This window comes from Acinonyx jubatus, chromosome B4, assembly GCF_027475565.1.
Source record: "Acinonyx jubatus isolate Ajub_Pintada_27869175 chromosome B4, VMU_Ajub_asm_v1.0, whole genome shotgun sequence".
Classification (NCBI taxonomy): domain Eukaryota; kingdom Metazoa; phylum Chordata; class Mammalia; order Carnivora; family Felidae; genus Acinonyx; species Acinonyx jubatus.
In genome coordinates, this window is record NC_069387.1 from 125,789,480 (window position 1) to 125,814,197 (window position 24,718).

The 24,718-nt window shown below is 46.1% G+C and overlaps 1 protein-coding gene across 4 annotated transcripts in view; it reads right to left on the reverse strand.

The window, feature by feature from the left end:
• The window catches only part of LARGE1 (LARGE xylosyl- and glucuronyltransferase 1), a 538,054-nt gene that overhangs the window by 202,145 nt on the left and 311,191 nt on the right, over positions 1-24,718 (reverse strand). For all 4 annotated transcript variants that reach the window (XM_053226710.1, XM_027070898.2, XM_053226711.1 and 1 more), the window contains one exon: positions 24,031-24,202. In XM_053226710.1, the coding sequence (XP_053082685.1) occupies positions 24,031-24,202 (172 nt within the window). The remainder of the gene's footprint in view (positions 1-24,030; positions 24,203-24,718) is intronic.

Below are 24,718 nucleotides of genomic sequence, written 5' to 3' on the forward strand. Positions count from 1 at the left end.
ACGTTTGTGCCCTTTGACCAGCATCTCATGTGGGTGGACTTCCTGGCTGTTGGCCTTCACTAAAGGGTGATGAAACAAGTGTTGGTCTCTTATTAGGTCCATTAGTCAGGGTCCAGTCAAGGAAGAGGAACCCCACACAGAGGAACCTTAGTAAAGGGTTGCTAGCTAGGTATGAGGGGGCTGGAAAAGCCAAAAGGAAAATACTGAAATGTCACATAAATAGCACCTGTGACAAGTGCCATTCAGAGAGCCAGCACAACAAAGGGAAGTGAGGAATTAGGATTCCTAGAGTTTAGGAGCTAGGAAGGGACCCCCCCCTCAGACCTGGGGCCCAGGCCCCTGAGAAGGAGGCACCACAATGTGAGTGTTGGGAGGGGATAGACTAAAGTTGGAATGAACTGCACGCCCAGGTGAGGAAGTCCTGCAAAAAACAGACTGTCGATAAGCAGGAGCAAGCCCCTTCTTCTCTCCAGCCTTAGTTTCCCTCTAGTGCCCTATGCATAGAACCTCACAGGAGCCAAGGGCAGGACTAAAATGTTAGCAGAGTCCCAGCCCCAGCATCGCAGAGCAGAGCACACGAGGCTGGGTTTGAAGCTGAGAGTAGAAACTTAAAATGGCCTTAAGTGAGCACACGGGCTGTCCTAAACGTCAGTGCCAGACTCTTGGGCTGGGACCTTTCCCCACAGACATCAAACAATGTCTTGTCCAGAAGGACAGGAAACCTACCACACATATTCTGAGCTCTGGGTAGAGGAGGAGACTGAGGGGTCTTCTCTGTCCAGGACACAGACTTGGAGGCAATCTCCCGACATTCACTCCAGCGTCCAGTCCCAACCCCATGTGTGCGTGAAGGGGGTGGGTGGCGTCAGAGCTATGGGGGTGCAGTGCCCCCCATCTGCCTTCTAGATCCCACAGTTACTGATGCCCTTGTCTGTTCTCCTCTCTCGTTATCTCTGTTCTTGAGAACTTGTGTCATTTTTTATTCCTTTCCTTCCATTTTAGTAGACTTTGGGAGGGTCCAGAAATAAACGCATGTGTTCAATCTGCCATGTTTTATAATTCACATTAAAAAAAAAAAAAGGAAGTGTGGATCCCTTAAAACACGTGTGCAAACCAAATCTATCCTCTGGACCATCATCTGCAACATCTGCAAGGCCTCACAACGCTGTCCTATGAATAAGGGAAAGCCAAAATAATTTGGGTCATTTTGCTTGGGAAGAGAAGGCTGAAGAACAAATTAATGGTAGGGAAGAGACCATTTGAGGACAGTGTGCACCTGTTCTCTTGCTCTGCGAACAGAATTAAAGGGCATGAGCATAAAAGTATGACAGGAGGGATGCTAGCCAGACAGCAAAAACCCCTTCTCACCTGGAATACTGTGGGGCCCACACTGGTCTCCTTACCTGCTGCCTCTCCCTCTGTTAATGGCCTTCTGTGCTGTGCATTTCCCCTCTCTGATCTGGAACCTCTAAATACAACAGAGCATGCATCCAATCGTTTATCAATTAATTCTAGAATGCAAAACATGCCAGGGCCGTGCCAAGCGCTGGGGAGACAGGGATAAACCCAACAGATATGGTCCCTTCGCCTCAGTGCTTAGTGCTTCGCTAGAAACAAAGACAAGCCAACAAGCATTGTAGCAAAAAGTCATTCTGATCTGTGATGAGGTCTCTTATTTTTATCTACTTCCACAAATAAATCTTGCCTACATGCCAGGTAGCTGGCTAATCCCCGTGTTAAAGGAGACACACACAATCCTCACCAAAACACAACATGAGGTTGCTGCTGTCAGCATGATTATTCCCATTTACTCCCACTTTTACACACGCGGCTTAAAGAAGTAAATTCCAAAGGCCATCTGGACACTGCATTAGTTTCCTAATTGCTGTAACAATCACCACAAACTTAGTAGCTTGAAGCTAAATGTATTACCTCACGGTTCTGGAGGGAAGCACGGAATCTGACTCGGCGACCATCAAGGAGTCGGCAGGGTTGCTCTCTTCTGGAGACTCTGGGAGCAGAATCGGATTCCTTGTCCTTTACGGCTACCAGGGTGCCCACGTTCCTTGGCTGGTGGCCACTGCCTCTGGCTTCAGAGCCATTACTCCAGTCCCTGCTTCTGTATCACATCCTTTCTCTCCACAGTCAGATCACCCTGTCTCTTCCTGGAAGGACCCTCTCCGCTGTTTCTACTCCTAACGCCTCTGACACGAGATATGTAGGACCTTTCCTCACACCAGCCAACTCTCCAGATACCAACCATCCTACAGCTCAGTTCGATTCTGACACTAACTACCTGGAGTCAGCACAGACCCACAGCGTTAAGGGCTGAGTCCCACAAGACTGCCCCACTTCAGACACAAGTCCCAAGTACTGGGTCCCCAAGTTACTCACACTTCTGTCCAAAATGGCTACAAAGTCGAGGGTTCCCACAACCCTCACTGTGCAAGTTGAATCACCTGCTAGAATGACTCACGGAACTCAGGAAAGCATTTTACTTTCTTACCACCAGCTTATTATAAAAGGTTTAACTCATGAAAGACCAAACGGGAGAGATGCATAGGGCAAGATGCGTGGGCAGGGGCATAAGAGCGTCCACGCCATCTCTGGGTGTGTTACCCTTCCGGCGTCTCCAGGTGCCCACCAACCTGGAAGCCCATCAACTCCCAGGGTTTGATGGAGGTTTTGTCACATAGGCATGATCGATTAAATGACACGCTGGTGATTAACTCAGCCTCCACCCCCTTGCCCTTCTGGATGTAGGGGCCCTGCAGCGGAAGGGGGCTGAAGATTTCAATGCTGTAACCATGCCTTGGGTCTTTCTGGCTACCAGCCCCATCCTAAAGCTATTTAGGGGCTCATTAAGAGTAGCCTCAATAGAATAAAAGACATTCGTATTACCCAGGAAATTCCAAGAACTTTAGGAGCTCTGTGTCAGCAACTGGGGACAAAGACCAAATATATATATTTTCTATTATATCACAGACACGCCTTACATTTTTAGCTCACCCATTATCTTCCAAGATAACCTCTCCATCTCAATACCCTTAGCTTAACCACATCTGCAAAGTCCCTTTTGCCGTATAGTTTCATTTCCACAAGTTCCAGGTATCGGGACGAAGGTATCTTTGTGGGCATTATTCAGCCTACCACAGGTAGAAAGAAAGGCCTGAAATTCAGACCTGTGTTTTGTGCCTCAAGGCCGAGTGTTTAACCACCTGCTGTGCATGCCAGCTGCCCCATGAGCCCGGAGCTTAAGCCCTAGCCACAATTAATGTCCCCCAAATGTACCCCGCGGGACCACTCCTTTTTGCCATTTCTAAGATGTTCCTTTTGCCTGGAATTACCATCTGCTTGGCCCCTACAAATTCCTACTAACCTTCAAAGCCCAGATCGAGTACTTCCCCTGTGTGTTTGCCCCTGCCACTCCTGACCAGAACTGGTTCTCCATCTTCCATGTCCACACAGCACTTTGGTAAACTCTCTGCACAAGCAAGGACCACATTACTTGACGGCTGCTTCTCCTCCCCCTTCCTCTTCACTTATACAGGAGTTCCTTAAGAACGAGGATCCCTTCCCTTTCTTGTGCACTCACCATATGATATCTTCCATGTCCACCATTACTAGGTACACAGTAGGCATTGAGTACGTGCTCCTGAATTGCAGTTAGTTAAAAACAAAACCAAAAGCAGATGAATTGCATCATCCAAGCGGATTGAGCCATCTTCCCCAAAGGTTAATGAGAAAAAAGAACCAAGCCACCTTTTTTTTTTTTAAGATTATTCCCCATCGATTTACTGAGTCCAGTGCTGAGCATTACACTAGCAGCTAGGAAGAGAGAGATGAATAAAACCCGACACCCGCCTGGGAAGAAAGGACAATGAGACGTATGGGGTCCCCCACCATGTGCCAGCCACCGTGCTGGATGCCACCCCACACGTTAGCTCACTGAAGTGGAGGTCGGCCAGACAAGAGGGGAACAGACTAAATGAGATCCCCGTGGCCCCTTCCAGCTCATGGATTCTAGAAAATGAGTTTATGATCTCCTCTCTGATTACTGGCAGCTTTGCTGAATTTTAGAATGCTCAACACAGAGTTAAAAGCCATCTTAAGAGAATTTCCAGTCCAAATGTTTTTGAAACTAGGGTGTGCCACACATTAGGGGGTTGTGAAAATAACTTAGTGGGTTTCGACAAGCATTTTAAAAATTAAAATCCTTTAGATAGATCAGAAGTATAAAAATTCGCTGAACATTAGTAAGGTAAAGTATTGTTTTATGAAGATACTGTGTTTTAGTTACACAGCTGTGTCTGTATAATGTGTATGTGTATACATGTATAGACACATACACGCATTTTCCTTTAGATTGCGATGTAAGATATACTTATTACTGTAGGATATAGTCAAAAAGGTATATAAAGTACTGATGCTCCTACATCTATACTTAGATACAAGGAGCAAGAAAGGCTGGGTAATGGATTCCTGTCAGCTCTGTTAATAAAGGGCCCGACAGGTAAACTCCCCAAGCCCATGGGCGTCTGCACTTGACATTCAGTCCACTGCCGTTCCTGAGAAACGGGATGTCCTTTTACTAAAGGAGCCAGTGGGGTTCCCACGTGAGCCCCATGGGGAAAGTCACCCACACAGGTATGTCTTGTTCTATTCCCTAGGCTGTCCTGACAAACTTACATGGAAAACCTTTTAATAGTTTACAGTGGGATTTCCTTCTGATTGTCACAATCAAGATGGGATGAGCCAGAAATGGTCTAATTAAACCCCCTGAACTCCTAAGATGTGGAATCCTGAGGAACAGGTCACAGGCTCTGAAGTTCTGCCGATCTCAGATAAAATTCCCACCTCGGCCACTTGCCGGCCAGGTGGTGACCTCAGGTGCGTCGGCTGCACTAGGGAAGTGGGCCCAGTGTGAGGGGGCACCCCTTCAATCCTGGGAGGGCCTGCACAAAATACAAGCTCAGTAAACACCAACATCTCCCGCCTTCCACTCCCCTTCTCTTTCTACGAATATTTGCAAAGAAGTTAAAAAATAACCACATGCCAAGTACACTAATGAGTCAAGAAGAACAACCGCTGAGAAAATAGCATTTCTCCTCCTTCGGCAAAAGCAACAGAGCCACGTGAACCTCCATTCTGTGGCTGGGGCGCCGTATGCCTGGGCCCTGCCAAGTCCCCCCGGCGCTGTGTGCCAGCTCAAAGTTTGGAGTTGACCAAGCGCCAAGCCCAGCTCGGCTGTGTGCGCTCGATCCTACGAGCAAGCCCAGTCCTGACCTTTTCTGGTATTTATGATGTCGGATTGGATTTTGATCACTGTTTGAGCTCTTGACACAAAATAAACAGGTTGGCACTTTTCCCTGGGAGGCATGAGTGCCAGGATTCTAATCCTGTCTCCAAACACTACCCTGCCTCACCACCCCACGACAAAACAGCCACGACACAATGTCTCTTCTGCAGCAGCAGCCAGCAGACCCCGGGGCCGAAACTTTTGAGCAGGGAGCCTCAACCTTGGTGGCACGGGAGACTTATAGAAGGGGCTCGTCAACATGCCGTATCCAGAGCCCAGACCAGAGATTCTGACTTGGTTGGTAGAGAGTAGGTCTGGGCACTGCTCTTCTTAGAAAGCTCCCAGCTGATTCCAACTTGAAGCCAGTGTTGAGGAAAACTACATTTGGGAGAAGGGAAGGGAACAGAGAGGTACATGACTGGGTTCAACCCTCAGGTCAGCCCCTGTGAACTGGGGAGAAAGTACCTGGTTTTCATAGCAGGAATGTATAACAGAGAGACGTTAACTGGCTCATCCAAGATCACACAGCCAGGGCTGGGACTTGAACACAGGGTTATCTGACTCTCTGCAGCCATGACATTGTAGCATGAGGCTAAGTGAGCTTCATATGTCAGCAGCCTCAGGGCTCCAAAGACAGGGCGAGCATTTTGCTCTTCTTGAGAATACCAAAAACCATTGGAAATGGCCCAAGAATCTAAAACAGAAGGCCTGGATTGGCAAATAATAACACAGCCATACCACAGGATATGAGGAAGCATAAAAAACAACATGGCACATCACACTGGAAAACGGCCGCAATGTGTAGTTAGGGAGAAAACACAATAACGTGCAAACAGTATTACAACAGGATCCTAATTTTATACAAAAAATAAACAATTTTATATGCATGGAAAAGTGTCTGAAAGGAAATATACTATAATGTTAACACTGAACTCTAGGTAGTAGAAACACAGGAGGAGTTTTGTTTTCTTTGTGCTGATACGGACGCGCATTGTTTTATTCATGACACATACATATAAAATGGATCAGTGTAGTGAACCTTAATGATGCCCACGACAGAGCAGTCTGTTTGCGAAAGGATCTAGTAAATTCTTGTTTTTGCCTCTGGAGATGAAGCTCTTTCACTGTTACAATAATGCCCAGAGGGCGTCTTTATGCTGCCTGCACCCTGTCCTGACTAGACTTCTCTTCTTACTGTTTTACAAAGAAAACATATTTTCTTCCTCAAAATTTGAAAGCAAAAACAACAACAAAACAAAACAAAAACGTAGAGCCGAAGTCATGGGCATCAGTGTGCCTCTAAAAACCTAAGTCAGAGGAACAAATGCTATAGGGATGGGCACCTAGCGTATGCCGCAATGGAGAAGCATCAACAGGTATTCAAAGCCCACCTCCCATCATTGGTGCTTCCACACCTCTCTCCAAGACAGAGGCCAGAACCTGGCGTGGGTTTGGAAGCCCACTGTCAGGAGCTTCTCGCTGGACTGAGCCAAGCCAGCTAGTCACTGTTCACTCTAGAAGTTCTAGATCCTCATGGGAACCCTACTTTGGGGCTGACTTCATTCTCCTCACTGGATCTCCACTCCTGTCTTAAACTGTGTTTCATGCCTGCCTTGAACCTCAGTGCTTCAGGTCCCCTTGGAGACTCTAGGGCAGATGATTTCCTACTTTATAGGAGCAGACAGGGGAAAACAAACAAACAAACAAACAAACATTATTCTAGAATCCAAGGAGCCACAGAAGCTGAAGACCTAATTTTGTTTATTCAATAACTAATTTTTTAGTATCTCCTAGGCTTGGATTGGGATACACCTTGAAGGTGGTCTCACAGGACTTGCTGGTAGATAAATGCGGGGTCAAGGGAGGCATGAAAAGGACTCATGTTTTCTGTGATTCTGGCTTTGCCTCTAGCCATGTGAATTTGTGTTAAAATTCGCAGACCTGAAAGGGGCATTGAGATTGTCCAGGCAAACTCATTCATTTTACAGATTCATTTCTGCATGAGGCACTCAATAAATACTTATCAAAGAATTATCCTTGGGTCAGAAAGGTAGAGTGACCTGCCTAAGGCTAGTAGTAATGACAAAACAGAGACCTGTACCTAAGTTAAGTTCTCCTGCAACTGAATCTCACAAATTAAAGACCTTCTGGACCTCTCTTTACCTTTGCGACAGAAAGCACTAAACTAGCTCACAATCTCTTAACATCCTTCCAGTCCCTATTTCCTCCATGTGAGCATGCCAGCAAAGCCACTACAACACTTCCTTTGTTTTCTACTGCTTCCATACAAGACTGGAAAGAAAATTCATCTTTCAACGTGTCACCTTTCCACTTTGACAAACACTGATTTATTTTTTAATTGATGTCCCAGGAAGGCACACAACTAATCTGCTTGAATGATGACACAGTTAATTAGGCCAAACAAGGAAGAATGCCCAGGACGGAGCCCAAGCTGGAGGCACTACTTACTAGAAGCTATGGCCAATTTCTCAGGAAAGAGTAATTTGTAAAAGGGAAGATCAAGGAGATATTCAGTTAGGTCAAACTTTTAATTTAGGTCACATTCGAGGATAAATCGGCTCCAAAATCTACCTTTTCAATCTAGACAGAATACTCCTCTAAAAAACTGAAGAAAATCTGTTCACGTGCCAAAAATTTACCATGTCTATTATAGGCTAGTCCTGGTCACCGAGGAAGACCCCATTTGAGACAAGGAACAGTGATGGGGATTTGTGGTAAAGAAGTTAAAAAAGAACATTTTAGGTAGAATAGGTTTTATTGGCCAGTGTGCTTCTTAAGACTGTAAGTGACAGAAATTTAAATTGACCCAAGAAATTAAAAAAGGAAAATCTGCTTCAGGCATGGCTGGAACTAGGGACTATAATACAATGTAATCTGGAATCGGTCTCTCTTTTCAGGCTCTCAGATCCGCTTTAACTCTCAGACAGAAAAGCTGTGCAGGAAAGAGGCACCACAGCCGGCCTGATACTTTTCTCTTTTAAAAGGCCTGCTTGCCAAGTTAGGCCTTGGCTGGCACCTGTGAACCTGGGTTCCAGGAAGGTTCCCACTCTTCCCTGGTAAGAATTGCCCATTGTCTAAACTGTGCAAACATTATGGTTTATTATGAACACCTGCTTTCCTTCTGGGAGTCTGGTATTTTGGTATGGGCTAGTAGAAGGTGCCTACATGACAAGCCCCCAGTAAAGATCCCAGGTGCTAAATTTCTAATGAGTTTTCCTGGTGAAGAGCATTTCACTAATGTCACCACAACTCATTGCTAGAGGAATGACGTGTGACCTGGATGACGGCACTAGGAAAGGACTCTGGAAGCCTGAGCCTAGTTACTCCTGGACTTCACCCATGTACCTTTTCCTTTGCTGATTTTGCTTTATGTTTTCTGCTGAAGTTAGTCATAGCCATGAGTATGACTCACGCTGAGTCCTGTAAGTCATCCTAGGAAATCACAGAATCTAGGGGTGGTCTCAAGGAGCCCCTGACACAGTGGCAAAATGACTGATGGAAGTTCCAGTCTCATCTCCTCATAGTTTACCAACTGGAGTGGAAAATCTTTTCCACAAGTTCCAGAAAAAATCCTTGGCCTCATGTTCTGATTGGTTCAGCGTGGGGCACATAACCACCCTGAACCAATCAATCACTAGAGCCAGGGAGATGGCTGGGGTCCTGACGCTGACCAGAACTGGCTCATGCCCTTACTTTGCAGCCAGGGATGGATTACCACCCCTGAAAATCAATTAAGACAAGAAGACGCAAGGTTTTCAAAAGAAAAAGACATTCTGCCGATGTTTATGGAAGGGGGACATGGATGCTGAGCAGACAAACAGGACCTCTACCACAGTGGAGCATAAATGCAGTATATTATGAGGAAGCATCTGCTACCATTAAAACATCAACCTCCGATACTGACACTAGCACGACCATATCACACGTAGAAGAGTTGAACTCATTTTCTCACCCAGCACTATGCTTCCTCTTGTATTTACACCCAATCTGCTAAATTGTGAAACAAGAGTCATCTACAAATCTCTCTCTTGTATCACATTGTATCTGGACATCCATCCATTTCTAATTGATTCTGTCATTGCATCCCACACTACCTTTGTCCAGGCAATGACCATTTCTTACTTGGATTACTGACATGGCCACCTAATTGGATTTTGCTTTTGGTTTTGTGCCATCCAATTCATTCCCCCACTACAGCACATCACCTTTTCATACTGGGGACTGACTGGTCTGACTTGGTCAATCTTTTTAGAGACAGTCAATGGATTCTCACTATCTTCTGAATAAACCCAAACTCCACGGCATGGAATGCCAATGCCAGCCCCCCCCCATGACCTAGCTCCTGCCTACTTTTCAATCTTCCATCACATTTCCAACCCATCCTCCCATGCTCCATTCTTTGTACTAATTTTCCAGCCACAGGGAACCCCCTGAAGTCTAAAGAACACGCCATACTGTTTCATGTCTCATGACTTTGGCCCATTCTGTTTTCCTGCCTGAAATGTCCCATTCCCCTCTTCCTTCGTGGAGATACTCTAACCAATGCACAAAACCAATTTATCTTATGATGTAGGTGACGTCTTTCCCAGTCCCCAAAGTTAACTATTCTCTCAATGGTGGCACCACTGTGCTTGGTACATGCCCTCCTATCTCTGCCCACAGTCCTTTCTCAGGAGCTGTGTGCCTTTCTAATTCTCAATGAGAGTGTCTTCTCCCTGAAGGCAGGTGTATCACTCACTATCCTCACAGCTCAGTACCAACAAAGAGCAGGGCTGAAAACCTGTGGGCTTATTGACAAAGGAAAGAGGCTATCATTGTGGCCCTGCCATGTACTATGAGGTGACTTGGGTCTGTTATTTAACCTCTTTAAGTGTTGGGTTTTCACTCTTATAAAAAACAGAGATTGGATTATCCCTCTGTCAGGACTGTTGTGATGAAAGAAGCATATGTATGTAGAGCATCTAGGCTGCATGCACAGTCTGGACTGTACCAGGCAGCTTGTAAAAAGGCAAGTTCTGGGGCACCTGGGTGGCTCAGTCGGTTGAGTATCTGTTGATTTCAGCTCAGGTCATGATCGCAGCGTCATGGGATTGAGCCCTATGTCCAGCCTGCTTAAGATTCTCTCTCTCTCTCTCTCTCTCTCCCCCCCCCCCCGCTGCCCAGCTCACTAGAGCTCACTTGCTCTCTCTCTTTCTCTCCCTAAAATAAAATAAAATAAAATAAAATAAAATAAAATAAAATAAAAGACAACTTGCCCCCCAAAATGTACCATACTAATGTAAGATGCTAATAATAAGGGAGAGAGGGTGCAGGGCGTACAGGAACTCTGTACTAGCTCCATAATTTTTCTGTAACTCAAAAATTGTTCCAAAATTTTAAAGTTCACTTAAAAAAAAAAGTAAGTTCCATCCCTACCAACCAACCCTCCTCCTTCCTCTTCCCTCCTCCCTGCTCCCCCAGGCCCTTCAAAGTCTGCCTTCTCCTTTTTGAAAACCTAGTATCACATCATTTCAAAAATAAAAATGCTCAGTGGCTGGATTTGGGGAATCTTCTTTTTAATCTTGTAAGACTTCTTAGCATCGTGGCATCAACCTGGGTCTCTTCTGCCATCTCAGGAATAAAGAAGAGAAGCCCCAAATTGTCGTGACCTCTTTGCCTCTGAGACCAATCAAAAGGCAAACGAAAAAACAGAAACCAGACTTCCTTTTCTAATGAAGATGGTTGTGAATGAAAAAAAAAAAAAAAATACCCTCTGCTTCTAGGGAAGCTGGTAATTTTACCTGGTCCTAGGCTGGCTGACAGTGTTCCCTTAAATGGCCCCTCCATCCATCTCAATAAGGAATCAGCACACACACCTCTGCCCACTGCACTCTTCCAGATGGGCAAGCCCAGTGCACCTTGCGGAGAAGAGAACAGTTATTTGTCTTCCTTGACAGGCCACGTCCGTCCTTGTCATATATTAGATGCTGCTAATAATCTATGTATATGCATTTCGGAGGGAAAAAAAAAATTTGTGTCCTTGCAATAGTCAGCGAATGACATGCGCCGATTTCCTCTTTTCATGAGGATGTAGATGAGGGGTAAGTTGGTCCCTCTTGTAATTTCGGGGGAAGATGGTAAATTCCAGTGGGTCCTAACAGGATCATGGCCTTCTTTTTTTTTTTTTTCAACGTTTATTTATTTTTTGGGACAGAGAGAGACAGAGCATGAATGGGGGAGGGGCAGAGAGAGAGGGAGACACAGAATCGGAAACAGGCTCCAGGCTCTGAGCCATCAGCCCAGAGCCTGACGCGGGGCTCGAACTCACGGACCGTGAGATCGTGACCTGGCTGAAGTCGGACGCTTAACCGACTGCGCCACCCAGGCACCCCTCAGGATCATGGCCTTCTATGGATATGAATGCATCTGAGTCTGGTTAATTCAATCACACTTTCCCTTAGTATCATGTATGCTTCCAGGTACAGGGGAGTGAATGCATTCATTTATTTTCTGAGAAAGGAAATTCAGTACTGGCTGTTCAACTCTTATCTGTAGCCCTAGAAAAAGAGAAAATTTACAGTTCAAGCATCTTCGAGGCTAGCACTGAGGATAAACAAGGGAAAAGAAGTCTGGAGCATATAGAACAGGAACTTGAAAATCGGGATGATTCAGAAAGTCATTCAAAGGGCATTTGGTTGGGGGTTTTCCAAGATAGGAACTGATAAACAAGTTATAGAAAGTTCTAATTTTATTTCTTCTTTTGAACGTTCATTATCAACCACTTAAAACCACCATCACCACCAATGCCTGACTGAGCCCATACACTTTCATCAGTAATGGTGGGCCACTAAGGAAAGGGTTCTCAAAAAGATAGATTTTGCCCCTCAGGGGACATTTGGTGATACCTGGAGATGTTTTTGGTTGTCCAAACTGGGGAGGGTGGTGTCACTGGCATCTAGTGGGTAGAGACCAGGGATGCTGCTAAACCTCTACAATGTACAGAACCAGCTCCCCACAACAAAGAGTTCTCCAGCTCCAAATCTCAGCATCACCAAGCTAGAGAAACACTGCATGAAGGCAATGAATCTCAGATCACTGGTGATGTCCAGGCCAGTGTGGGGGACAGGAGTGTGCCTTGGTGATGTGAAATCTGGGAAGACCTTACAGGTAATTCTGATACCAGAAAAGGGCCTCTCCACCCTAGAGCTACCCTTCATGTAAGGCCCCTTTAGCCAAAATACTTGTAGAGCAAACAAGAAAAAAAATTGAGCATATGATTCCAAAGATGGGCTTTGTCATTTTCCCCATCAATTCATTCAACAGGTATTTGCTTCTTTCCTCCTACTGCCTATTCTGCAGCTGTCTCTCTCTCTCTCTCTCATGCCTTTATTTGATCCCAACCTGCTCCCTCACCCTCCCTCCCTTCCCCCAGAATGACCCAGGACAGACCTATATCCTCTATGCATCCACTAAAGCTACATTCACCATCAAAATCTCTTTGCCTGAAGGTAGCTGATTATCAGCTAACTGAAAGAAAAGCAACCTGAATAATTCACATTAATGGCAGGTACCACCTAGTGGCACTCCCAGTGCACTGCGCCCTCTCGGAGTCCGGGGTCCCGCCCTGAGCGGGCAGCAGGTACACAGACTGCTAAAGTGTTCCCAGAAAAAAAAAATCAGAACGATCTGATTTTTTTCAAGGAAGAATGAATTAGTCGCATAGATTTCTAATAGACTGAGCACTAGAGAGCATTGCTTGTGTGTCTGGTACCAAGTAGGTGCTCAGGAAATATTTACTGAATGTCTGAATGAGCAAAAAAAGACTTCTGGGCAGAGCAGTTTCCTGTAATTCTGGGTTTGATGCTTAAGCTTTTTGATAGCTCTTTCTGAAATTTTCAAAGCCTAAAATGTTTCCGTTCCATGACTCGATGATCTCCCCTTTTCTCCATGCCCACAACATATTTTTTATTTCCAGGAAACACGTAGTCAGTCTCCACAGCAAAAGGGCCCGTTAGGGGTGGTAACCATTCCAACGTGGGAGCCACAAGCAAAGTGTTCACCAAAAACAGCAACAGCACAGATGACCCAGGACCCTGTGGTCATACAATAACAGGAGATCAAAGAGTGGCCTGCTAAGACCCCCCCACCCCCGCAAATCCTTCTCTTTTACTGATTCTAATCACCCTCCCAACTCCAGTCTACAGCCCTACCCAAACTCTGTCCCTCCTCTACCACTCCACGATAAAAGAAAAAGCTAGAAAAAATAATAACACCATACTTTCTGGATTCTAAGAGGCCACTGATTATAGGATATATCAAAACATTTTTCAGGAGAAAAAGACCATCAGGCAAATTACTTTTGTAAGTCACACATCTCAATTTTGCAGATAGTAAAATGTGAAAACCCCTGCATGGAAAAACTGAGCTAATATAACAAATACCTACAAAGCACTAGGTGAATTACATATTTTGCCTCCCAACTATTATTCCCATTGAGATTGAGCAACAGACGTGCCAACTGTATGGGAGAGCCAGCCTCAGACCCAGGTCCTGGGACTGGCACACTCCACAGCCTGTGCTCTCCCCACAGAGACACGTAGCTGATGCTCTCCAGTTAGGACAAAACCCTGACTTCCCCCAGGACCCTCCTCCCAGGCTCCCCTCCTCCACCATGATCATGACTGGGGCTATCTGGGGAGTGCGCCTTACTCACAGAGGACTAAGGTTGCCTTCTCTGATATCCAGATCCTCCCACCCTGAATCTTAGGTCCCCAAACAGCTGCCCTACTGGGATGGCCACAAAATGACTCTAATATTAGTACCAGCAGCAGCTACACACGGTCAGTGCTGACTCTGCAGGTACTGAGCTAACCTCTACGTGCAACATCTCACACGACCCACGCAGAAATACCCTAGCAGCATTATTATCCCCATTTTACAGGCAGGAAATTTGACTTGAGATGGTACCAAGGGTAGAAAGGGGACCCACCCAAAGGAAAGGGCCTGGATGTCTTTGTCCCACTCCTTGGCAGTGGACACGTGAATTAGGGAAGAAGGGAAGGAATACTTCACAGCCACTTCTAGAAATGTGCCTTTCCTCCTCTTTCTCGGGAGCCTCCCAGTGTCCTGGAGAGCCTGGAGCCGTGTGCATTTAGGAACAGCCACGCAGTTGACAGAGGTCCCGTCTGCCCAGTCAGGGGGCTCCTGGGGATGTACAGGGCATGGCTGGCCTGAGAACACACAGCCACATCAGCAGGAGGTGCCCTCAGTCTCCAGGTATGTGCTGCACAATCAGGGCAAGGTCGGGGATCTTTCTCGGATGAATTCAGCTCTGCACTCGCCCTGTCGCTCCTGCTCACTAACCACGGCTTGCCAACCACACCTCGCCCTGCTTGGTGCTTGCCGATTGCTCATTAGCCTTCTATTAGGGACAGCAAATCCTGCCACTTTCCCTTCGGAAACCAGGAACCACAGAAAACAGAAAACCAGATGCTACACTAGGGCACACCGGGAAGTTCAGAAAAGGAAACTGTAAGAGCTCAGTGAGAACACTATTTTAATACCAAAAAGGAAACACCTAAAGATACCTCCAGCCCAGACCTTTGCTGTAAGATTCAGAGCTGCTCATCCGTCTCTGCATGTTCCACCCTGAACTCCAGGCACTGGGTGCTATCCACTCAACTTTCCTAGTTCACCTCTAATCCAGGTCCTCTGCTTGCTCCCAGGGGCACTATCCTACCATAGGCCACATGTCCTGCTTGGACTGAAGCAGTAGCCAACCCAACGTATACTGTCACCAGTTTCTTTCAAGGTATGGGTTTCCTGCCTCACCTTTTGGATCATTGCCCACACTGCAGCCAAAGAAGTCTTTTCCGATCTGAGAATCTGAGCATACTTCTCTACCTGAAACTCTAAGCCTTTTAATTACCTGTGGATAAAACTCAAAGCTGTAACTTAGAAGACCCTTCCTAGTTCTCTTACTTTCCACCCCGCAAATCACCTAGAATCATACGCTTTATTTGTTCATTTACCTAACAAATATTAACTGAGCACCTATCATCTGCCAGGCACAGTTCTGGATGCTGGAAATATCTCAGGAACAAGACAGACAAAGGCAGTATTTATGCATCAGCAGGAAAGACACACAGCAACCAGGTAAAGCCACAGGCATCCAGGTGCCCAGGTCTTTGCTGCTTAGTGGGTAGGGTGGAGCAGCCATCTTGGTAAATCCTTGCAAGACAGACTAGAAGGTAACAGGTGCTATAAAACATGAAAAGAGCAGGGTGGGAGCAAGAGGCTGGCATCTCAGGTTGCAGGATTAAAGGCAACAATCAGGAGAAGCTCACTGAGAAGCTGAGATCTGAGCCAAGACTCGTAGGGACTTGGGGCAGCAGGACAGAGCAGGCTAGGAATAAGCATTCCCCAGCAGGGGGACATCAGAGCAAAGGACCAGAGGCAGGAGCCCTCCCACTCTGTCTGAGGAGATTTGATGTTCCCTTCAATGCCTGTCTGCACCATTCTCTCTCCAGGATCTGCATGTGGCATTCTCTCTGGGAGGTGACACGGAGGCTAATGTCACCATGCCTCTTCCCTCCAGAAGCCTTCCTGACTCCCTCAGCCCACCAGACCAGGGCTGCCTTCCCTGAAATGTGATTCTACCTCACCCCGAATTCTCCCTTTCAAGGTGCTTTCCACATTTTATGTAACCATGTGTTCAGCTGGATCTAGAATCCAGTGGTCAAGAGCACGGGCTCTGGGGCCACCCTGGCTTCGGTCTAGTCTCTGCCACAGCAAGACAGTTAAAGACTTTTATGAATGCTAAATGAAATAGCCCACTGCCTGACACGTGAAAAGCACTTACTAGAAATTAGTACCGTGAGGGCAGGACTTGGGTCTGCCTTATTCGTGATTTTCTTCTCCCAAGCCTGAGGCGGGTCCAGGGGCTCAAAAGATAAGGAGTCAACGAAAGAATGAGTGGATGAATGAACATGGAGGCAGAGAGAAGGACAGGGACAGGGTGGCAGGGAAGCAGGTGGGTTTCTGTTCCCCCTAACTCCTCAGGAGTTGCTGGTTGAAGAACAAGAAAACAAAGACGCAGATGGGAAAGGGAATTATCATTGATGATTAAGTAGCATGCAAGGCAGAGCCATTTCCTGACTTCACCACCAAAATAAAACCTATGGGGGTGTTTATGGCCAAATTATTCCCCCACTTTCATAGAACAACAGCAAAAAGGAAGCTCAGAGAAGTCAAACGATTTTTCTAATATAGTGAAAGAAGGCAGATCCCCTTCCAAGTTAATGGGAAAAATAATTAAAACGTCTTCACCAATTTTGCGAGGAACAGAATCCCTTGACGTTCCGCCAGTGATGAACATTTCAGCCTGTCCAAGGGAAGAACCGTGAGCTTCTAAGGAGAGAAGCCAAGAGCTGGTTCCTGGGGGCACCTGAGGGGCTCAGTCGTTGGTTGAGTCTCCAACTCTTGATCTCGGCTCAGGTCACAATCTCCCAGTTGGTGGGTTTGTGAGTTCGAGCCACGCATTGGCTGTGTGTTGCCAGTGCAAAGCCTGCTTGGGATTCTGTCTCCCTCTCTCTTTCTGCCCTTCCCCAACGTGCTCTGTATCTCCCTCTCGAAATAAATAAAAATAAACTTAAAAAGAGCTAGTTCCTGGACTCTGAATGGAAGGCAGCACGGACAGGACAACAGACTCGAAGAAGGAAGTGGATGAGGACATAAAGGGCCCTCAAATTTTCCACACGGAAAATCAGCTAAGAATTAGCAGTTAAAAAACAAAGCAATGAAAACTGGTGGTGAGCAAGGAACTTAACGAACAGGAGGAGTGCAGGAAAACATTCGAAACCACGGCGCAGACGAAAAGCAATGCCCCAGCCTTTGACTGAACCCTAAAATGAAACACAAACCCCACGGAGGAGACTCACCCCATCACAGCAGAACCCCAGCACCTTCCACACTTACAGAGCACCACCCACACAGACACAGGCTGTCAGAGTCATTGGAAAGCACCTGATCTGAAACTTCATAGCTTTCAAAGTTTCTGCTTTTCTTCCCTGGGGCCAAGCAGCCTCTCTAGGAAGGCAGGAACAGATGTGCAGCGAGGGGGACCTGGTCCAGAGCAGGCCTGGCCGAGGAGGGCTGGCTTCACTCAGGGAACATGGGCCCTTTGACTCCCTGTAAGTCAGCTGAAGGGGGAGGGGAGTGTGGAACTTTACTTGCAGGTCAGTGAAGGGAGGGAAGGAGAAGGATCTAAAGTCAAAGGAAAAGGGGCACATGGGATATGACCAACAGTAGACACAGGAGGGAAGAGGAAGAGGAAGGAAAGGAAAGGAAAGGAAAAGGAAGAGGAAGAGGAAAAAATAATGAAACAAGGAAGGAAAAGCGTGTACTGGGCACTAGGGTTCCTCAAACCCACAACCCTGTGAGGTGGCATCTGTGTTTTCTTTCTACAGGTAAGGGAGCATGGTGGAGAGGTTAAATGACCGCCCCCCCTCCACCCCTCAAGATCATCCCACTGATAAGCATACCAGCGGGGACTTGAAACTTGAGGTCTTCCTTTAAAGCTTTTCCTACTCCACCAGTTCTGTTAACAGAGGGAGGGAGGGGGAGGGGAGAAAGGAGCCGATAAGGAGAGGAGCAGGGAAGGAGGGGGGAGAGAAAGGGGGAGGGGAAAAGGGCAGGAATGGTGGGGGGGGGAGGGGGGAATGGGGAGGGGGCAAGGAGGGGGAAATGGGAGAGAAGGGGGAGGGGAGGAGGGAAAAAGGAAAGAAGGGAACAAGGAAGAAGGGAGGGGAGGGAGGGAGAAGGGAGGGGCAGCCTTCACAAGATAAGAAATAGACCTGACCCACTGGAAGAAATGTTACGAGTGTTTAAAAACTCCTTCAAGGCAAGTGGTTATAATCACAAAAGTTCTACAAGTGTCTTTCCAGAAGCCATACTTTCAAGGTTTTTCATATTCAGCTTTTCTACATTATTTTACCCTTACAGCCACCCCAGTGCCGAGGAGGGCTTTGTAGACAAAGCTGCAAAGTAATGGAGCAGACGCACTTTAAGGATGTCCACCATCATCCCATACTCCGGTGGGAGTCCTTAGAGAAAGTGGACCCTGGGGAGAATGACGCACGTTATCTTGTGCACTCCTCACAAAGACATGCACTGTTCCTGGTTCATTTGAGCCCAGAGAAGTCAGTTAACCCACCATGGTCACAGAGTGACCCCGATTCTGCCTTCTTCTACTGGCCATGATGAGTGCATGAGTAGAGCTCTTGGGGCTCACGGCTACTTTAAAGATGATGTTCTGGGATGTCACAAGCTGGGCCAGGATTCTGGAAACCAAAATTTTATTTTCAAATCCTGGGAAAACCACACTTCTCCGTGGCCCTGATTTTGCCTCCATGCCTCTGTTCTCAGGATGCCGATATCACCCCTACAGCCCAGTTCACATGGTCACCCAGACTGCTTTCTTGTTTCTAGCTTCGGTCTCTCCACAGAGACTCTAAACTCCATCTGTTCCTCTGGGGAGTGTAGGTGCAGGGTAAAGGGTTTTGGATTTAGAGTCGGGTCATCTGAGTTCAAATCCCAGTTCTGCAATTTAGGAGCTGAGGTGCTGGGCAAGCTACTTTGTCTCCCTAAGCATGAGTTCCCAGATCTTTAAAATGGAAACATTAACAATAATTACTTCATGGGAGTGTTGTAAGGATTAAATGAGTTTCACCATAAAGTGCTTAACAGAGTGGTTGGCACAGAGTAAGTGCTTAAAAATGTTAGCTGTAATTGGTCCACAGTGAGTCTGTTAGCTCTTGAAAAATATCCACTGGTATCACATACCTACCCACACCGTGGCACCGTGGGGGTGAGCAGGGCAATACCCACCTGTGCTTGGTACTCTGACCATACCTGTTCTGGGGCCAGAACTTTACATGACGGCAATATGCTCTTCCTACAGGGAAGGCATTTCTTCTCAAGAATTAAAAATACTAGGTTGAACATGCAGTATGGAGTTTTTCTAAAAGCTTCAGATTATGGGGGTACATTTATTATTTATGCCTTCCTAACAGCCCCTTCCAGTATTGCTAAAATCAGATAGTGTTTCCAAATATTTGTGCAGTAAACCGACGGCACTCAGGGGTGGTGGGTGACTCAGGATCAGCGGTCACAGCCGAACTAAGGGCAGCCCCCCCTCAGCCCATGCACCCCCCAACGACCCCCTCCCCCCCTCCGCCCTGGAACACGCACAGCCCCCTCACCATCAGGAAGCCCAGAAACACAGGAGGCAGAGCGCAGACTCCACAGCCAGATGGTCCAGGGCTGAGCTCTGCTGTGACTAGCTCTCTGAGCAGGAAAAGTTATTTAGCCTCTCTGGAGCCCAGTTTATCCTGCTTTTCAAAAGTACAAAGCTTCTAGCTCATGGCCTGGACCAGAAGAAGTCCGTAGGAACCAGTATTTTCCCTTTGCTTTCCAAGCACTCATTTACCTGCCTCCTTCTCGGCATCTCCGTGTGGATGTCCAATGAGGCGTTTCAAATTTAAAGGGTCCCAAACCCAAATCTTCTTCTTGCAGTTGTGGTGGGGTCTGCCAAACGCCGGCTTGGGCGTCCCACACTCTGTGCCCTCTCACCTCCCACCACCTTGACCTCCAAAACGTACCCCTACCCTGACGACGCCTTTTACTTGTGCTGCTCCCCTCGGGTCTGAGCTAGCAACAGGCCTTGCCTGGATGACTGCCACGTCTCCTGAATGGTTTCCTTGCTTCCTGTTATTCTCAACTGGGCAGCCAGGATGACCCAGTAAAAACATCAATCAGGGGGCACCTGGGTGGCTCAGTCGGTTAAGCGTCTCTTGGTTTCGGCTCAGGCCATGATCTCACAATTCGTGAGTTCGAGCCCCGAGCTGGACTCTGTGATGACAGCACAGAGCCTGCTTGGGATTCTCTCTCCCTCTCTCTCTGCCCCTTCCCTACTTGTGCCCCCTCCACACCCCCAATAAACTTAAAACAAAACATCCGTCAGATCACATCACTCCTGCTCAAAGCTGCACAATGGCTGCCCTTATCACAGAAGGGTAAGGCACAATTCTCCCTGTGCCTGACAAAGGAGACCTCCGTGACCAGACCCATTAGCCCCCAGCCATCCTGGGCTCATTCCATCCCATTCCTCAAACAAACGAGGCCACAGGGCTCCCGAAACGTCACATTTGCTGTTCCTACTGCCTGGGACACTATTCCACTTTTCCCTAGGCACCTGGCATGCCTATTCTTTCAACTTCTTCATGTTTCTGCTTAAATGTCACCTTCCATTAAATGTCACTCTTCCATTGGAAGAGCTTCCACTGCTGCTGGATTTGAATACTGAAAACAATGCACGTGTGCACACACAGAGGTATTCCTCATCTCCTTTCCTCCAGAGCAACCACTAATCACCATCTAATATACTGTATATTTTACTTGTTTGTTGTCTGTCTCCCCCCGACCACCCCACTCAACTATACACTTGCCAGGGTAGGGGCTGGGTTTCTTTTATTCTTGCAACATTCCCAACAGTCAGGAGATGATCTGGCAACTTATTAAGCTCAGTAATATGACCGAATGGGTGGCCCTTCATTCTCGCTATCCGTGGCACATTCGATTCTTTTTGCTGAGAACCACTGAAAATCCTCCAGCAGTGGCAGCTGGTGGTAAGGGTGCAGAGGGAGGCACCTGCCATTTAGGTGAAGTCAAGTCTCCGGGGGCATGTGGACATTTCCAAGAGGCACCCAAAGTTTCCCATGGTGGAGGCGGAGCAAAGATCTAAGCCCTTTCTAAAAGGCTTCTTACTAGTGTCTCTGTGTAAATGGATTTAGGTGAGGGGAATTTCACAGCGTTACAAAGGAGTCAAGCATATGTGATCTGAACACAAGAGCCCCAGATAACTAGCCGTTGTGAAACAGAGAAAAATCAACAAGGCCAAACTACATCAATGTCACTCAAAATGTTTATGGTGAAGAACGCCAAATGCAATTGCCCTCAGGAGAGGGGAACTCTCCCTTTGGGATCAGAACTTCCTACATTCATGAGTTTGTCCTATGGGGCTTTCTTCCTATTCCATGTTCTGGCTACTAATCGTTCCAGTTTAGAAAAAAATAATTAAAAAACAACAACAAAAAAAGCTGTAGAAAAGAGTGCCATATGGAGAAGAGAAGAGCTTACTTATTTTCTTTTCACCTCCGTATTTTCCCAGAAAAGTTAGAGTGGGCATGGGAAAACCTCAGATGTTTTTATATTCCTTTGTTGGTGATAGATAAAAATACAATGCAGCCTGCCTTGTTTGTGAGCTCCTTGAAGGCAGGGGCTGTGTTCTCGACCGTTTTAGGTAACAACAGCATCTAATATATTCCTCTGCACGGCAGGGGCCTAACAAATGCTAGAAATAAACCAATGAAAGAATGAACAAATAAAATATAGCCCATTAACTCAGCTCCTTGCATTCAAGTGCACACTCCCCCCTGGCTCCTGCCACCCCCAGGTCCCTGTTCTGACCTTGGCTCATATACTCTGCTCTACCCCAGGATCCAAATCCTTGGGCCACAAGCACCTTGGGAGCCTTTCGTTCACAGAGGATATCGAGGGATTTAAAACCACAGTGATGTTATTGTTGTTATTGGCTTCAAAACCCCACCAGCACTATGGCAGGTCCTAGCTGGGACAGAATAAATGGTATTTCCTAGCTACAATGCTACAATTAGTGACCACCTGTTCTAGTGATTTTGCTGAGTTACATTTCTCCAAGGGAGACTTATAGCTTTAAATGCATATTTCAGGGTGAGTTTCTGGGGAAGCAGACTCTGATACAGAAGTTAGCATGCAGGAGGTTAATTTAGGGAGCGGGTCTTGGGAAGAGCATCTGAAAACAAAAGGTAAGAGGACTGGGCAGAGGGAGAAAACCAGCTGCGAGGGGCTCTCCAGGGAGGGTTAGAGCTGGCTCTGCAAGACTCCACATTCTCCAGGAAGGGGACGTGGCCCCAGGCATGTGGCTCTTCATGGGGCTGGTAGCTGAGGGCCACATGCGGGCAGTGATCCCAGCAGCTGGAGTTAATACATCCTTTATTCCCAAAGGGGAATGTCAGCATCCACTGCACAGAACCACTTCTCTCTGGCAAGTGAGAGCATGATGACCACCTCCTCTGTGAAGCCCTCCCAGCTGCCTTCTCCAATCCCCTTCAGAAGAAGTCTCCAGAGCCCAGCATACCAGGGACACCCAGTAGGGATGCAATAAATGCCTGCTGAATAAACACATCACTGAATACTAGACATTGGCATAAAAGTAGGAATATCTTAGAATTATTTTTTAAAAATTGTCCTCAAGGAGTTCAATGTAATCAGAAAAACAAGCAGAAGTAATAGGGAACTCGAAAAGAGGCGTGCACGGAAGCCAACACACATACACATTCTGGTCTCGACTCTGGGCTGAATCCTGCATGCCTTCAAGCCTCAGTTTCTTTGTTTGTGACATGAAAGGACAGACCCCCAACATTCCGTGAAGAAGAGACCAGAGCTGAGCCACATGATGTCTCTATTAGTGTCATTACTGACATGGGTAAGGAAAGTATGTTTCGATCTTAACAAGGGGAAGAGTCTGAGGGTCAGAGTGTCTCCCCCATGAGATGCTGAGGACTTTTTTTCAATTAGCCTAGAGCTGAGAGACCCCCAGAAAGAAGCAGGCCAAGACCAGAGTAGGTGAGGAATTTACTCTTCTGTCCATGAGACCAACTGGAATACCCTGAGATTTAGGAAACAGCTGCGATTTAAAAATCACTGAGTAGTAGCTCACCTTCATAGGATAAGAAGCTACAGAGAAGTAGCAGGAGGGATTTTAAACACAGAAGCCAGAATGCAATTTTAAAAAGAAAACTAAGAAATAAAAAGGGAAAAAAAACCTCTCACTCCCAAATTTATCTCCCACTGCATTTGTCTAATACAGAGAAGAATTTGTAAGATAATGCAATTTTAAGAAAGACATCTGGAGGGGGGATTAGAATTAAAGCCCGAGATTTGTGCTAACCTGTCACTTCTCCCATGCATCCACACCAGAGTCAAGTACACCTACTGGGCTCACAATTCCCCACCACATAATCTCATATACCTTGAGGCAGTGACAAGAGCCACAATAGCTAAGAAAAAACTAACTGGATGAGAGGGAATGTCATAAAAAGCCAAACTTATACACTTCCTAAAAATGATCAACCACAACATTAATGAAAGCAAAAGCCATAAGAACATTTTCCAACACTCTAATCAGTACCCATTTCTACCACCTCACAGGCCTTCTTCGCAATCAAAACATCATTTGATTTAAAAAACAAAACAAAACAAACAAAACAAAACAAAACAAAACAAAAACACTGATAAATGTATGTCTCTACACAGCTAAGTCAACACTCAAGTATCCGCATATAAAATATATACATTTGACGTTTCTCTCTTACAATGCATCCTAAATTGGGTTCTTCCTATGAACATAAACCTTACCTCTTTATTTACTAAAGAAATGCAAACATATGCCAGTTTGATTCAAACGTGTTTCAAATGCCAGTAGAGTTGATACTTAACTAGATTTGTAATTCCTTGTCCATTAGTATGGGCCCATTAAGTGTCGGCCTCACATTTAAAAAAAAAAAAATACAATCCCTCTTCTTGGCATGGCGAGACCTTTAAAGACACCAGGGAACATGGGGTACAATTACCTTTGAACTTGTGGAACACGGCCCACAATTCTGCAATGTCAGTGGCAAAGGTGATATCCGTGTCAAGGACAATGACCCTCTCCAGGTTGGCAGGGAGAGTCTTGGTCAGGACGAGCTTCATTAGACCATAAATGCCAGAGTAGTGTTTGTTGGGGATCCAGGAAACTTCAGACTACACCAGGCAGGGAAGAGAAGGAGCAGAAAAAAGAAAAACAAAAAGAATCATTACATTCATTTTTTGCATAAACATTATAGTGCCTGGTACATAAAAAGTATTCAATAAAAATTTGCTGAGTAAATGAGTATTTTCTTAAAGATACGTTTATGTGATGTACAGTTTGGCATGTGAAGTTTTTTGGAAGAAAATGCATCTGAATCAAGGGAGAGGAAAAGCAATATTTATTAAATAAATATTATTTCAAATGCTAGGCTCAAATTTTTTTTAAATAAAACCTTTATTATAAAAAGTATATAGGCTCACTGGGGAAAATAAGAATATGTGCAAAAGAATAAAAATATAAAAATTGGATCATACCCTCATTTTTACAAATAATACTTAATTGTTCCTAGGTAGAAATATTTCTTTAAATCATATTCTGCTTGTCATTAAAGACTGCTACTTCAGTGGCATTGTCAAAGCTTCTGCTTATCTATTTTTTAGAGCTGTAATTAAACCAATGAGTGTTGC